Source organism: Pseudorca crassidens, chromosome 12 (assembly GCF_039906515.1).
Source record: "Pseudorca crassidens isolate mPseCra1 chromosome 12, mPseCra1.hap1, whole genome shotgun sequence".
Lineage (NCBI taxonomy): Eukaryota > Metazoa > Chordata > Mammalia > Artiodactyla > Delphinidae > Pseudorca > Pseudorca crassidens.
The window spans coordinates 50,716,914-50,728,801 of NC_090307.1; the positions used below are offsets into that span (position 1 = coordinate 50,716,914).

Consider the following 11,888-nt stretch of genomic DNA (forward strand, 5'->3'; position numbering starts at 1 on the left):
TTTTGCCGATGCCAACAGAGGGCTACAAAGCACAGACAACGAGACGTGGTCTGTCAAAATATTGGACAAGCGAGGGCAAGCTGTGGCACCGTTTTTGGGGCTAGGGACTTAATTTTTCTACCCTGGGAAGGTAGATTCCCCCTGGCTTTCCTCCAGAGCTTAACTTCATCTTTGTTATAGATACAGATATTCAAATTCACATCAAGATCACAGGAAAATGGGATAGTTTGGCCAAGGTGAACAGTTACAGGGGATGGTGGGTTGTTTTTTTTTTTTTAATTTAAAAATATTTTGCTTGGATTGCATTTTAAATAGGATTAAACCGTTTGACCAGTAAATGTGGTCAGCCCTCTGAAAGGAGGAGGCTGAATTAATCATGTGTTAGCGTGCCAAGCCCAAAATGAGAATTCCAGTCTTGTAAAATGAAAGGCATCTCATATTTTTAAAGAAATTCATAGTGCTAGAAGGGAATTTTTAAGGTCCTCATCTGTTTTTTAGCTTTCTAAGTCTAATTTCACATTTTAGAGAAAAAAAGATAGAACAAACTCCTTCTAAATGGGGCCCTTTTCAGTAAAGAGTGTTTCTGTTGTTGTTGTTGTTCTAAACCTGGCTATTAAAGTATCATACCTAGATGGATCGTCTTTTAAGCTTTAAGGTGTGTTGTGAATTTGATTTTTTTTTTTAACACAAACCCCCCTCGTGTAAAACAACTGTTCATAACTGGGATTAATGGTTTGCAATTTTCGGTTACTTAGACCTGGGGTCTCCAAGAGATGGCTTTTTGCAGAGTAGAATATGGCTCTCTGTGGGATTGCAGAAGTTTTCTTCTCTTCCAACTTCCTTTTCTGTCATCACCCCCCCAGCCCGCGTCGATGTTGCACTGATATTCTCCTCGATTATGTAAAACACTTTCCCTTCATTGGAACAGATATTTTTTCTCATAACCTGTCATTGCATTAAAGTACCTTGGGGACTGTGAATTGCTGTGTAAAATTGGTGAGATTACCCACTGCTTTGTTCTAGCATAGTGGTTTCCTCCAGACCCAAAGAACAGAAAACTCGTAGAGGAGAAGGCTGCTTGCGCGTGGCCTGGCAGCCTTTTCTCGCCCTGCGCGTCCCCGCCTGTGCTGCAGGGGCTCAGGAAGGGCTCTGTGGTGTGGCGGGGTGTGGGGAGGAGATAGGGCAGGCACCTGCCCTCTCCTTGGGCTTAGCGCTTCTCTGGTCTACTTTTCATCTTTCCCACTCGCTTCTTGTCTCCCTTTCTGTCTGTGATTTTAAAAACTCACCAAATAGGTGGAAGGCTCCCATGAAGCAACTTCTTGTTTCTCTTATCCTTGGACCTTCAGTGAAGTCTGGAGACAAACACTCCTCATCTTTCTCTCCAACCCCTAAAAACCAACCCAGTAACCTGTGCAGCTCAGACATTCCTTCCTTCCTCCAGAAGATGAAATCAGGCCATTTGTATTTTCAGTGACTCAAAGTACTGCGTGGAGGAGGGAAACAGTCACATCCCAAAGATCCTCAGAAGTGGTGAGGACAAGCCCTTGAGGACTGGATCAGAATCACCTGTTTGTTTTGTTTTCAATGCAAATATGCCCAGTTGCCACCTTGAGAATCACAGACAATGGTGAGCCAGGACTGGGAGGCCTGACCTCACTCTCAGCTGATGTGGAGAAAAAAAGAAAAAGAAGGACAAAAAGTGATCTCAATGGTATACAGGTATCTCTACACCGAGAGAACTTTCTGCCTTTACCATGTTTCATGCCAGATTTCCCATTTAGACGTGATTTGTATTACAGCTCTTTAGTTTTGTTGAATCTTGAATTTTGCAAGCCGTACCCTTGTCCTTTTCTCAAATGATATATATTTTTTTCTCTTTATGTGCAAAGCATACATCCTTTATAGTAGCAACTTCAATCTGTTGCAATAAGTGATTCATATGTGTTCATTTCTTTGCAGCTCCGAAGAGACTTGTATGGCTTTGGTTTAGGATGAAAGCATCCAAGAAACAACTGTTGCCAACTATTATGGCCAACTTGTGTTAGGTTTTTGTTCTGCAGTATCTTAATACAGGCACATAGAAGAACACAGGATAGATTGCAGTATAGCTTCCTTTATTAACCACTAAAATTCGATTGAATGTGGAATGTCTATAGTAAGCGCTTAAATATTTTTAAATAATGTTATTAAACTGATTTCTGTTTTTTACTTTATGATAAAAAGTAATCACACATCCTCCTGTCAACGTTCTACCATTTAGATAACTATTGTCATAGATTCTTGTATTTATTTTCTTAATTTTTTAAATTAAAAAAAAAAAGCACCTTTCTGTAAGATCAGGCTTGACTCTTTGAGATAGGAAAATGCATGAAAAAGTTTAGACAGTGCATTTTGAGTAATTGAACTTTTTTACTGTTTATAACCTCTTTGATCATAATTATGTTGATATTTAAGGGGATAGCAATGTTTCTTAGTCTCATCAGTATTTTGATTACCCTTTATGTCTACGTGTTGGTGAAAAATAATTTGCAGAAGTATTTATTTAGAATCAATACAAAGAAAAAAAGAGTTGGCATAAAACCGGTCTGCTCCTGTATGTACTTTTAGGCGAGGACTACTAAAGAAAAATTTAAAATCCAGCTTGTCTTTTACTGAATTAATAAAAATGGTATGTTTTAAATAAGGCTGAGTGAAATAACATCCTCATTATTTGCTGTCAGTCTTCTTACAAAATGGGCTTAGTTTGAAATAGGGAACGGAAGACCTGGGTCCTTTTCACAAGACTCATGTCTCCTTCTTTGGTGCTCTTAGCCCCAGCTGGGCAACCCTGAGAGCCAAGCCTCTGGTCCTGCATCCTTTACTCATCGGGCAGGCATTTTGCTAGTTTGGTGGGGGATGAAAAGATAACAAAGATCTCTGAGACAAAGCCCTCTGTTGCAGACTTTCCATAGCTCCTCTTTCCCTACAAGACAAAGCCTGAACTCCTTAGCCAGGTACAGAGGGCTCTTCATAATCTGGCCGCAAACTTTTCTCTATCTTTATTTCTCATCAGCATGCTTGGTTCTGGACACTTGAGAAGATTCCAACCAAACTGAACGCGTTGCAGGTCCACGAACATACCTTGCATATTCTTCTTTGCCTTTACCCACGTGGGTCTTTGGCCTGGAATGCCCGCCCTGCATCCCAAATGCCTCTTCATTCATATTCATTCATAGTATTCCAGCCTCAACTAAAATGTCACGAGTTATGTCCACTGCAAAGCCTTCCCCAAAGGCCAGGCAGGGTTAGGCGCGCATGATACTCCTATGATCATTTCTAATATAATCCCACCAGGTTGCTTTACCATCATGTGCCCACGTGACTTTCTTGAGACTGTGAACACTCTAAAGATGTGAAGGCAGGGACCGTCCTTCTCCCGTCAGTGGCCCTTGCCTTGTCAGTCGTTCAATTGGCCAGACCCGCTTTGCTGAGTGCTGCAATCCTGGGGGCTATGCCTGGTGGTGATACCAGGATGCAAGAGACGCTTGCATCTCTTGAATAAGTGAATGAAGACCAAAATTACAGACACAGGGAGAGAGCCGAAATTGCAGATAACCACGAGACCCCGGATGCGTACGATATAAGCAGGATAAAGCACAGTGGGAAATCAGAGAAGGGGGAAAGCAGTTTTAGACGGGATGAGCATGAAGTGGTAGTGTTTTGTGGTAGACCTCAAGGTTCTGATCAGAAGGGATGGGGAAGGGGGTCGACTGGGAGAGGTGGGAGAACGAGGCTCAGGGGAGGCACAGCGGAGGGAAGGTGCACATCAGGCCATCTCCAGGCGTTTGCTCCGAATGAAAGTCCCGTGGACCTGTGACCATCCCCTGTGCACGCCATAGGCCCAGGTCTGGGGCCCAGTGTTCACCCCCAGGGCCTGGCTTGTAGTTATAAGTTACCCAGGAATCCCAGTTGCCGGCTCACAATTTGGAACTGGGATGTTGGCTCAGAAAGGGGACATGCTGTGTGGATGGAGAGGAGGCCACCAGAATACAACAAGGACTGCACCCGCTGGGGACGGGGGAGGTCGCAGGCTGCTGTGATCTGCTCCTGCGCCAGGATGGGACCCAGCACCAAGCCCACCCCAAGGAGAGGGACTGAAGAAGCTTCCTGTCCTCTCTGTCAGTTGTCGGCCAGGCTGTTCTTGCCCGTAAAGTCTATATTCAGGGACAGATAGAGCCTCTGCTGTTAAGACGTTCACCTTCTAAGAGTGAGTAGAACAAAAGCATCTGTAATGAATGGAAATGATGCACAGATAAATATAAGTGTTAAAATAGTGCTACCCAGGCATTTGAAAAGACGGTCGTATCCTGATAAGAAGAGATGGTGGAAGGTAGGGCGGCAGTCTCCGGGGAAGCAAAACAGAGGCAGAGAAAGGGGAGACCCCTGGCCCTGCCCTTCCATCCTGGCTCCCACTGGGGGAGGGGAGGAGCCGGTCCCATGAGCACCGATTCATCTGGGTGCAGAAATACAGTATTTAGGTCATTATAAATCAATCAGCATTTATAGATACTTGGTTTGATGAAAATACAATCACTTAAGGTTTTTTTTTTTCCCCCTCTTTCATTACAGAATCATACGATGACCCAACACAGCAGTTAGTGCAAGCACGGTCTCTCAAGGAGAATGACTTTTGTGGCACAAAAAGGGAACATATTTTACTCTTTGCACGAAACTTTCATTGTTAATGTATATTATTCAGAAACATTGTATTGTACCATAAAACTTGTATTATCAAAACTGTTGGATGTTCATGTGTTTGAACTTTTGAGCACCGGATAGACCCCCTGTATATAAAGTGTCTCACATGTATTATGTCGTCTGATACTAAAATGGTCTTATAAAGACAAGTGGACTTGGGCCCTATTCAGGCAAGATTTTTAAAAAAATGTGAGCAAAATGGCTTAAGAGAAAGTATTTTCAAGGAAGACAGATTAAAACAACCCTGTTACACAGGAGACTATGTTTGGACTTCCTTTTCTTAACACTTAAGCCTAGAATTTCTCTTTTGGTATATCAACAGTTAAACCCAAGACTATTTTTTATTGCTGAAGATTCTTGCAAACCATGAAGAGATGTTCTCACAGAACCCCACAGCTGGATAAGGCCCGTATATATATTTGTAAGCCTTGCAATGTGACAGGTAGCATCACTATATATGCAATAGTTGTTATGTAGACTGTCAAAGAATTTTTTTTTTCCTGGATACATTTGAAGCTTTGAGTGTTCAAGGTTTTCCTTAATGATTTCACACAGCCAAATTCTTGAATCAGTTGAACTAACCTGTATGTTACTGTTATTAATGTTTACTCTGCGGTCTGAACCTGGAGATTACTGGAATTGTTTTCCAAGAGGAAATAAATTCAGTTTACCATTAGGTATGAGTGTATTTGTGTGTTTTCTTTTTCTAGTTACTCTGCCATTAAAAAAAATCTAATTGCCCGCACCCTTGGAAATGAGTTCTGCTCTTGAGAATATCCCAGGCATAACCTCAATCATATTTAAGCTTTCCACGCTGGGCCAAAAGCAGCTGGGAGGAGATTCATCACATCGCATAGGGAAGGAATCAGACCCGATGTACTTCTTCCTCTTGCAGATCCTAGCAGGTCACATTGTACTGGAGGATTTTGACATCACAGATGGATGTGATGGCTGTTTTCTGCATAATTTGCAGCCCAATTCATGTCATGCTGAGCAAATCTGAACTCAAAGTAGATGGCTGCAATTTGAGAGGCAGTTTGGCTTATGTGTACTTAAGAAGCAGCTTTGTTCATTCAGAAGACAAAGCACAGAGCGGGGAGCCTGTGAGCCTCGCACTGGCACAGAGCGCAGACTCTCGGTGTGATCTCCTCCACATCAGCCACCTCCAGGCCTCAGTCCCCCAGCCCGGAGAGGTGACGCCAGCCCGGAGAAGTGACATGGCTTGGTCACAGGCCTTCACGCAGGCACGGGGTGTTGCCTGGAAGTTTGCTCACTGGTTGCTCACACCATGGCTTGCCACAAAATGGTGAATGAATAGGCACTCGAATTTCAGAGGCTTTTTTTTGGGGGGTGGGGAGAGAATAGCCATGTGTACGTTGAGTCCTAATATACATGTTTAGCCAAAATCAGTAACTATAGACCTGATATTAGTGGGCAACTTTGATCCACATCCTGCTTAAAATCCTTCACCCACTGGGACTCTTTCACCCTCTTTGAAACTCTGAGGACCTCAAGCAGCTCTTTAAACAAGCGAGAGTCTTCACAGCACTTTTTCTGATGGAGAAGCTAAAGCATGGACCGATTCACTTCATTGTGACCACCTGTCACCAGGGGAACCATGAATGAAACCCAGATACCAGCCACGCAAGGTGTAAGCCTCACCCCATGGTGCTCAAACCCTAGCCTGCGTCAGGATCACCTGGAGGGCTTGTTACATCACAGGGTACTGGACCTGACACCCGGAATTGCTGGGGCAGTAGACCTGGTGGGGCTCAAATGTTTGCAGTTCTAGGACATTCCCAGCTGGGGCTCACGTTCCACACTTTGGAGGGCCACACTTTGAGACCCACTGTTCTACCCCATTTCCAAATTAGTTGAGTGCATTGAATGTGAATAGCCATGCAGAGTGCTGGCAAATTATATTACTTATTTTGATACCAATAAAAGAAAGTTTGGTCAAATTTTAGGACCATTCAGAAACAGGTACCTCCTGGTAATTAATGTACGTTTGCTTGCCAGAGTGTATCGTGTGTGTGTTTAGTTTTTTAATGCTAGGAAAACCTACAACTATACATTTCACAATGGATTGCCAGCATGCTATTTAATTAAAAAGCTTTTCACCAGCTACATAAATAATGAAGTATGCTAAGAATATGCAAGTACATTCATAATTAAAATACTCAGCTATGTTTAAAAAAATTAAGATCTCTGGCCTATTCAAGGATTTTGCATTTAAAATGAAATAGCCACACGATGATTTTTTAAAAAGCTTTAAAACCTCAGGTTATTAATGAGTGGGTTCTATTTTACTAAAAGGAAGCTGCTCTTCATTCATGAAAAGGAAGCAGGTGATGGTATTATCCAGGGATGGAGCCTAAGCTGCCTTTCACAGCATCACCTCTGAGAGACTTCCCAGGCTCCCGGTAAACAGCAAGGGTTGGAATTCCTAGGAAGCAATGGAGGCTGGTGCCTATCGTTCTAGAGGCTGTCACATGGCTGGCCACTGGGCTCCTTCAATACAAGCATTTCAGCCTCTTCCCAGGTAAAGCTGGAGGCCAAAGAGGTTGACTCTTATTGCTCCATATGCCTGCCCGATCCTCCAGTGACTATGAGATCGTTCAGATTCAGCAGGCCCTTCTTTATAACCAGCCATTCTTTGGATCATAAATACGGAACGGTGTGTGGAACAGTCATTCCCTCCTTCTGCTTATTACCTTGTTTATATTTATTTCCTGCTTCACTCCCTAAGAATATAAGGCAACTTAAATAAAGATTAACAAAACGTTAATAGGGAGCAGCATCGTGCAGAGAAGAGAAAATACAGTAAAGCAGTTGGCCTGTTTTCTGCTTTAATTTTGGTTTTGAATGCATTTTCGCACTGGCTTTGAGCTTCCTGGTAGTAAAGGGGAAAACAACAACAGAAAGGAAGGATTATACCACTTGCTCACGAGAGATCTTTTTCCCTATCACTCAATTCCAAAAGAAATTTCTCAGTGACTTTATCTGCAGTCAGGTGGCCAATACAACGGCCACTGTTCCTGACCCTAACTTTATGATCTCATGCAGTGGCTGTCATCTGGAGGAGTGTGGCTGCACCTACGGGTAGAGGCCAGAGATGCTGCTAAACATCCTATAGTCCACAGGACAGGTCCCCAGAACAAAGAATTATCAGGTCCCAAATGTCAACAGTGCCAATTTTGAGAAACTGCTCTCATGTAAAATTCTCTATGATTGTTCAAGGACCTTTTTACATTACAATTATCTGGAAAACTTTAAAACTCTATTGCCTGCAAGATTCATATATATGTGTGCGTGTGTGTGTGTGTGTGTGTGTATGTATATTTTGGCCTCACTGTGTGGCTTGTGGGATCTTACTTCCCCGACCAGGAATTGAACCCCTGGGCCCCAGCAGTGAAAGTGCCGAGTCCTAAACACTGGACCGCCAGGGAACTCCCCTAAAAAACTCTATTGCCTGAATCCCACCCCCAGAGAGGCTGACTTAATTGGTTTAGAATGCAAACATGCCCCCGGTGATCCTAGTGCAGCCACACCGGAGACCCACCAGGCCAGGCTCCATTCACACATAAGTATACCGGGCTCAAGACTAGAAATTTGAAAATAACATCCAAGGAGTAGAGAAGTAGGGGCCTCAAACTCTCTTTCCTCAACATTACTTTTTAACAACTGGGTGTGTAATGCTTATTTTAACTCTAAAGTAACATAACCTATGGCAAGCTTCAGAAGAAGGGGAAAGGGGGAAAATGACCCAGAACCCCACGTGGCACCCTTACCCCTGATTCAGGATCACAAGCTTTATGAGTGAGAAATCTGGCCCCATGGGAACTCTGGCCACCCAGAGAGCAAATCACCCATCACCTGCCAAGGCCAGGTCGCCCAGTGTCTCAGGAGAAGCCAGCAATCCGGGTGGTTACGTGCCATGTGCCAATTTCTGAATGTTGGCAGCCTACTCCATTTGTTATTCAAGCTCTGCTGACCCCCACTGTGCAGGCCATATGAGACAGACTTTCGGGCCAGGCCCTACTCTTGCATTGCCAGGTTTGACCTTCAGCATCAAGTATTATTTTTTTCCAATTATTTTCATTCCAGACTATTTAAAATGTTTGTTTAATATTATTATACGGGGCTTCCCTGGTGGCGCAGTGGTTGGGAGTCCGCCTGCTGATGCAGGGGACACGGGTTCATGCCCCGGTCTGGGAAGATCCCACATGCCGCGGAGCGGCTGGGCTCGTGAGCCATGGCCACTGAGCCTGCGCATCCGGAGCCTGTGCTCTGCAACGGGAGAGGCCACAACGGTGAGAGGCCTGCGTACCGCAAAAAAAAAAATAAATTAAAATAAAGTAAAATTATTATACGATTTGTATATGTGAGCATCATATGTAGTTTTGATGTTGCTTTGTGGCCTTCACATTTCTATTGCTTCAGGTAGAACAGCAATGCACCAAATGGATGTGTTCTATATAAGCCTGCCCTTGTTCCTGGATATTTAGATGTCAGATGGAATTTTTTTTTTTTTAATGATGAAGGATAAAAAATAGCAGAAAGTCAGCATTCTCCGTTGCAAGTCAGATATGCTACATTCTCTGTGGCAAATGGAGGCTAGGTTAAATATGCTTTGGAAATCATGTAAATGGGTGAGAGGGTTGACATTCTGCTTTGAAGGTTGATAAACTTAACCAGTGTTCCAGTCCAAATGGAAGGTAAAGACCCCAGAGGCGGCCCCCAGGGGTCCCCCCAGGCTGAGTTAGGCTCCTTGGAGCAGTGCTGGGTCTGTTCCAGAACTTGGAAAAGGATTCCGATGAACCCTCAAGTTCCACTCTACAGAGCACGGCAGCCCCGCTTTGTGCCTGTCGGGGTGCAACACTGCAGAACCCTTGAGAAAGGACGTTTGAAACTCCAGATCCATTAGAGAATACCTGCAAACGCTTCTCCACTCAGCTTCAGCAGGCCGGAGCCTCTTACTGTCTCCCTTGTCTCGAGGGAGCACTACCAAAGGTACTGCAAACGCCCAGAGTTCAAGAAAGAGGAATGATTTAGGGTAAAATGACCCGGCGTGGGTTTCTGGCAGAATCCCAAGGCTCAGGTCTGGTTGGCACTGCGTTCCCGGGTGAGCACCTCACGGGGCCAGGGAGGAGCCCCGTCTCCGCCAGATTCCTTTGTAATGAAGTCAGCTGTCAACTGGGGGAAAGGCACAGAGCCCCTTTATTTCCAAGCAGGTGATGCAGCATATTAAAGGTTGAATTCCATCTTGTGCTCGCATCCTGAAGGAGCCAGTTTGCAGGCAAGCTCAGTTCTTTCTGCAAAGAGGGAAACTTGGCAATGGTGGAGGCTGAGTACTTAAATGGCAATCAACTTCTGGCTCATATCAATTAATTCCTTCATGGACTTCTGCCTAAGTATAGCATCTTGAATTCCCAGCTGCGGAGGCTATGAAAAACAGCCCAAACAACACACGCCATGATCCAGGGGATGGCGCGCCGGTGAAACGATGATGGGTGAAGCTGTCTCAGGGAAGCAGTGGGCGCCCATCGGGGGCTCCCTCTTCGTTTACCTGCAGAATCCAGGGCAGGACACATACTCCCTTCTCTGGGTGGGAAATTCTTTGAGAAAACTTCTACTATGTCCAAAGTGAAATCATTCTGAGGGGAATCACCTCCTTTTGGAGGTGATTTTTAAATATCCAAATTTTAAAATATCCAAATCCAAAGTGCCCATGAGATGTGGAAGCAGGATGGGGACTAAGAAATCAGAGGAGGGCTTTGTCATCACTCAGACACCAGGAAAACCTATTCCCAAAGTGGTCCTCGTCCCAAGGAACCTACCGGCGCCGTCTCCATCTCCCTTTCACGTGAACAAGGAGCATCTTGATCGAGCACTGCAGACAGAGGATGAGTATCGGTGGTGCCACATGAGATTTGGCAATCCTTCAATTCATCTGTCAAGCTCAGACCTTAACATCTACACGGGGTTGTGAATTTCAAATCCCTTATCACTCAGGTGGGTTCTCCTCATCTAATGCTCTAACAATGTGGCTATCACCAAGCTATAACCAATGAAAATCAAGGTCACGTGGCAGGGACAAACTCACTTTTCCTCCGCTGCATGTGAAACATACCTGGTTTGTCTTGCTCTCTGTCTTTTTTAAATTTTTTTAGTTTTTGCGGTACACGGGCCTCTCACTGTTGTGGCCTCTCCCGTTGCGGAGCACAGGCTCTGGACACGCAGGCTCAGCAGCATGGCTCACGGGCCCAGCCGCTTCGTGGCATGTGGGATCCTCCCAGACTGGGGCACGAACTCGTGTCCTCTGCATTGGCAGGCGGACTCTCGACCACTGCGCCACCAGGGAAGCCCTCTCTGCTGTCTTTTACTGAATCAGAGGGAGAGTTTGTTTTCCTTGTCCAGGAGACAGAACCTTTGTTTCTCTAAGGGAGTGTGCTGTCCAATATGGTAGCCAGTAGCTGCCTAAATATGTGGCTACTGAGATTGAAATGAAGTTAAATTAAGCAAAGTTTAAAATTCAATTTCTCATTCTCACTAGGAACGTTTCAAGTGTTCAGCTGCTTTATGGGGCTAGGGGCTACCGTATAGAACAGCACAGATACAGAACACTCTCCTAATCACAGAAAGTTCTCTTGGGCAGCTCGACAATTCTAACCCACCCCCTCCCACCTCCTTTGACCCCTTCCATGTACAGAGGCCCCTCTTCCTCTAGCTCCTTTAGTTTATTTTCCCACCTATCTTCATACTGTTCTCTGTCTTCAAATGTGCACTGGTTTTCCCCTCTTCAAAAAAAAAAAAAAAAAAAAAAATCATTTTTCCTGACTCCGAAACCTCCTCCCAAGGCTGTTTTATTTATTTTCTTCCAAATTTCTCAGCTTTGTGGTCTGCTCCCACATCCTCCACTTCCTGACCACTGACTCGCTGCTTCCTCACCTGCAGGCTGGCTTCCATCAATATCCATTTACTGAAAATGTGTTCCGAAGGTCACAGTGGCCTTCTCACCACCCAACGAGAAGGGTTTTCCCCCCGTCCTCACTCTCCTCTGCCTTTCAATAATTTACACCATCAGTCACCAGGCCCCATGTTCTTGCTTGGCAGTATTTCTTATGTTTATTCTTTCCTTTCTATTTCCA

General features: G+C 44.7%; 1 protein-coding gene across 6 annotated transcripts in view; it reads left to right on the forward strand.

Moving 5' to 3' along the window:
- ZNF521 (zinc finger protein 521) overlaps positions 1-5,413 on the forward strand; it is a 287,600-nt gene extending 282,187 nt beyond the window's left edge. For 5 of the 6 annotated variants that reach the window (XM_067699447.1, XM_067699441.1, XM_067699443.1 and 2 more), the window contains one exon: positions 1,960-2,684. In XM_067699447.1, the coding sequence (XP_067555548.1) occupies positions 1,960-1,995 (36 nt within the window). In that variant the 3' untranslated portion in view covers positions 1,996-2,684. Of the gene's footprint in view, positions 1-1,959; positions 2,685-4,608 lie in introns of those variants that run through there. The other variant, XM_067699444.1, reaches the window with a different exon arrangement.
- The last annotated feature ends 6,475 nt before the right edge of the window (positions 5,414-11,888 follow it).